Source organism: Copidosoma floridanum, unplaced genomic scaffold (genome assembly GCF_036245765.1).
Source record: "Copidosoma floridanum isolate Cflo_tuat_1 unplaced genomic scaffold, Cflo_Japanese_pri ptg000031l, whole genome shotgun sequence".
In the NCBI taxonomy this organism is placed as follows: domain Eukaryota; kingdom Metazoa; phylum Arthropoda; class Insecta; order Hymenoptera; family Encyrtidae; genus Copidosoma; species Copidosoma floridanum.
The window spans coordinates 2,978,538-2,982,911 of record NW_028321908.1 but is presented as its reverse complement, the minus strand read 5'-3'; the positions used below and the strand labels follow the sequence as shown (position 1 = coordinate 2,982,911).

The window sequence follows — 4,374 nt, the reverse complement described above, 5'->3', positions numbered from 1 at the left end:
CTTGACGCGCAGGCCCGGCGACGCATGGTCTATCAAGGGCAGTTATGTTTTAACTGCCTGAGACCAGGTCACGCAGTAAAGTTCTGCCCTTCACGGTCCGTCTGCCAGCAGTGCAGGGAGCCCCACCACAGTCTGCTGCACGAGAGCAACCATCGGCACAAGCCTGAATCGGATCAGCGTCCCTCTTCGCCCAAGAAGCCAAAAGTCGACCCCGCGGGCCCGTCCGCCACCGACTCACAGCATCAGGGGCCTCCATCGTCCTGACTAGCCGTACTTCCGACCGCTCTTGTCCAGCTAACCGGTCCCACTGGCCGACGTGTCGCTGGTCGAGCTCTCCTTGATGCGTGCTCTGAGGTTACACTCATCTCCATCCGGTTGGCCCAGCAGCTCGGCGCAGCGCTAGAAGTCAACGAGGCGAGCATTCATGGGGTTGGGGGAGGGTTGACCATCCCTTCGAGAACCCGAGCGCATCTACGCCTTGAAACTGGAGAGCATGCACCGCCAATCCACCTGACAGCGCTCTGCTTACCGCGGCTCGGGCTCACCTCTCCGTCTGCCCCCTTGCACCCAGCCGTGATGAGACAGTGGCTCGATCTTGAGCCTCTGGCTGATACAGCGTTTGGCACACCTCGCCGTGTAGACATTCTGCTCGGAGTCGACGTTTACCACCGCCTCATCGAACCAGGTTACGTTCAGCGTGACGAGCTCGTCGGACAGCGCACGGCTCTTGGCTGGACTCTCGTCGGCCGGGCCCCTGGCCTGGGCTCGAACGCCCTCATCGCAGGCACAACTCTGCACACGAACACTCAGTCGCCCTGGGATCAAGAGCTGGCTGCGCAGCTCCAGCGATTCTGGGAGATCGAGGAGGTGCCACATGTCAGCCGCCGAGCGCCTGAGGATGTGGAATGCGAGCGAATCTTCGCCGATTATCATCGCGCTGATGACGGGCGTTACATTGTGCGACTTCCGCTGAAACATGACGCTGTGCGCCTCCTTGGTGACAGTCTGCAGGGCGCCACCGCGGGTTTGCGCTCGTTGCATCGTCGGCTGCAGCGGACTCCTGAGATGGCTTCTGAGTACGCCCGGTTCATGGCAGAGTACATTGCCCTCGGTCATATGAACCCCCTTACTGATGACCAACTCGCTGCATCGCACCGTCCAGTGCACTATATCCAATATCACGGCATTTGGCAGCACGGCGACCAAGGTCGCAAACTGCGCGTTGTTTTCAACGCGTCGAGCCCGACTTCCAGTGGCTATAGCCTAAACGACGTGCTCCATGCTGGTCCTCGGCTCCAGACGGCTCTTCCCAGTGTGATCCTGCGTTGGCGTCGTCACCGGATTTCGTTCTGTACTGACGTTCGCATGATGTTCCGCCAGATCCTGATTGATGAACGCGATGTCGACCTGCAGCGCATTCTGTGGAGCTCCGACCCAAAGCAGCCACCTACGCACTACCAACTGCTCACCGTTACCTACGGTGCCTCGTGCTCCCCGTACCTGTCACTACGGGTCGTACAGCAGCTGTGTGAGGATGATGGCCGCCGCTGGCCCGAGGCCGTCCCAGTGGTGATGAACGATCGCTACGTTGATGACATCCTCTCCGGCGCTGATGACATCGGCTCGGCCAAGCGTCTGCGCGACCAGCTGATCGGACTTCTTCAAGCGGGCGGTTTCCCTCTGCGAAAGTGGGTTGCCAGCACGCCCGAGCTTCTTGAAGACCTTCCCGAAGACGTCCGCCTCCGTCCTACTTGGGATCAGCTCAGTGTTGAAGGCCTCGTCAGCGAACTGGGCGTAGGCTGGGACCCGCCCTCGGATTTCTTCCATTTGACGCCGCCCGTTGTCGAATCTCAAACCACAAAGAGATCCATGCTCGCCGCGCTCGCAGGCTTGTTCGATCCGTGCGGCTGGCTTGCCCCGATCGTGTTGAACGCCAAGCTTTTACTGCAAGACCTGTGGGGCGCGCGCTTGGACTGGGACGAGAACGTACCGTCCTCCATGACTCGCCGCTGGACCGCTTTCACCGCCAAGCTGCAGGCCATTTCCGGGTTTTCTCTGCCTCGTTGGATTGGTATGTCTCCGTCGTCGAATGTCCAGCTGCACGTGTTTTCTGACGCCAGTCGCCGTGCTATGGCCGCTGTTGTATATTCGCGGCTGCAGTCCTCAGATGGGCCCGCTCTCTGCCACATGCTTCTCGCTCGTACTAAGCTTGCGCCCATCCGCGCGCTCAAGCCGATGACCGAGCCCGCCGCTCGCATGACCATCCCACGTCTAGAATTGCGAGCGGCCCTCATCGCCGCCAAGCTTCTTCGCTCAGCAGCCAGCGAGTTGGGAGTCACGATCGAGCACTGCCACGCTTGGTGCGACTCTCAAATTGTGCTCCACTGGATACGCTCCGATCAGCCGGCCAACAACGTGATCGTCGACAACTACGTCGCTCAGATCCAGGAGGTCCTGCCACCCAGTGCCTGGCGATACGTGCCGTCGCAATCGAATCCGGCCGACCTAGCCACCAGAACTGCCGACATGAGTGGTCTCCGACAGCAGCCCCTGTGGTGGAGAGGCCCCACGTGGCTGGCCCAGGACGACAAGTCTTGGCCCCAGGAGACACTGCCTCCACCCACGCCCACGCTCTCACTCTGCTGCGCCTTCCGCGCGCCTGAATCGGACCTGCTGCAGCTCTTCTCGAGCTTGCGCGCTGTATTGGGCCTCCTCGTGCGCGTTCGTCGATGGGTGCGACACCGCTTGCGGCGCATGCCCACCGGTTCTGTGCTTTCGCCGTTGACGCCGTCTGAGATTCAGGACGCTTTTCTGGCCTGCGTTCGGTTGAGTCAATCGATGACGTTTGGGGATGAGTTGGCACTCCTGCGGAAGCGTGAACGTCTTCCGAAACGGAGCCCTTTGACCTCTCTTGCCGCCTTCCTCGATGCCGACGGAGTTCTGCGTGTTGGCGGGCGGCTCGATCACTCATCGCTGTCTTACGAAGAGAAGCACCCTCCCATCCTCAGCGGAACATCGCCGCTCGCTCGACTCGTGGTCTCTTGGGCTCACGCACGCGCCCTCCACGGTGGATATCGCGTTACCAGCGCATACGTCTCCAGGCGTGCCTGGATTCTCGGCGGGCCACGCAGAATCAAGGCTCACATTAGAGGGTGCGTCATCTGTGCCCGGTTACAGGCGCGCTCTTCAAGCCAGTTGATGGCTCCGCTGCCCGCGTCTCGCGTCACGCCGTCTCGCGCTTTTGGTCGCACCGGAGTCGATTACGCCGGGCCCTTCTCCGTGCTTACATCAAAGGGACGGGGGATCCGGACCACAAAGGGCTACATTGCTGTCTTCGTGTGCATGACCACCAAAGCCGTGCATCTGGAGCTTGTCGGCGACCTTTCCGCGGCCACCTTCTTGGGTGCTCTCACCCGTTTCACCGGTCGTCGAGGCCGACCATCCGAGCTTTGGAGCGACAACGCCACCTGCTTCCGTCGAGCTGATTTGGAGCTCCGCGAGGCGTTGCAGGGCGCAGAATTTGACTGGGACCTAGTCGCCGGGACTCTTGCCTCACAGGGGGTTTCCTGGCAGTTCATTCCTCCTGGTGCGCCACATTTTGGAGGACTCTGGGAGGCCGCGGTCAAGTCGACCAAGAGCCATCTACGCCGTGTGCTCGGCTCTCGTCATCTAACGTATGAAGAGTTCTCTACGGTTCTCGTTGGAATTGAGGCCGTGTTGAATAGCCGCCCGTTGACGCCCTTGTCTGGCGATCCCTCTGACCTCGAAGTGCTCACGCCTGGACATTTCCTCATCGGGGCTCCCGTCGACTCCATCATCGAAGCTACCCCCGCTGCAGAGAATTTGGACCCGCTCACGCACTGGGAGCTCGTCAAGGCCGTTCGCGCCCAATTCTAGACGCGCTGGGGCCGTGAGTATCTAAATACTCTCCAACAGAGACCAAAATGGAGCGCTGTCCGTCGGAACTTCGCGGTGGGGGACTTGGTGGTTCTTCTTGACCCTACGCTGCTACAGTCCAGCGGACGTTGGCCTCTGGGCCGTATCACCCGCGTACACCCTGGATCCGATGGACTAGTCCGGGCTGCTGCCGTCAAGACAGCCACCGGCGAATACGTGCGGCCCATTGTCAAGCTTGCGCGTCTCCCTGTGGCATCTGCGGACTCTAGCCTCCCTGCGACGGACGATCGAGGGACTCCCCCCGCTTCGGCGGGCGGTGACTAGGGTTTCGCTCTTGGATCGAGGCGGGCGGGATGTTCGGGTTTTCTTACCGACCAAGCGGGGACCCACACCCTGCCATGCAACGTCGGTTCAACCCATCTCTTTACTTGGCAGCTTGTGAAACCTATTGGCAGCCTCTTCATTTCTTCTATACAT

The 4,374-nt window shown here is 60.8% G+C and overlaps 1 protein-coding gene across 1 annotated transcript; it reads left to right on the top strand.

The window, feature by feature from the left end:
- The first annotated feature begins 576 nt into the window (after window positions 1-576).
- Window positions 577-3,897, top strand: LOC149373393 (uncharacterized). Its single transcript, XM_089597221.1, has one exon. The coding sequence runs from the start codon at window positions 577-579 to the stop codon at window positions 3,895-3,897; it is 3,321 nt and encodes a 1,106-aa protein (XP_089453347.1).
- Window positions 3,898-4,374: the final 477 nt, after the last annotated feature.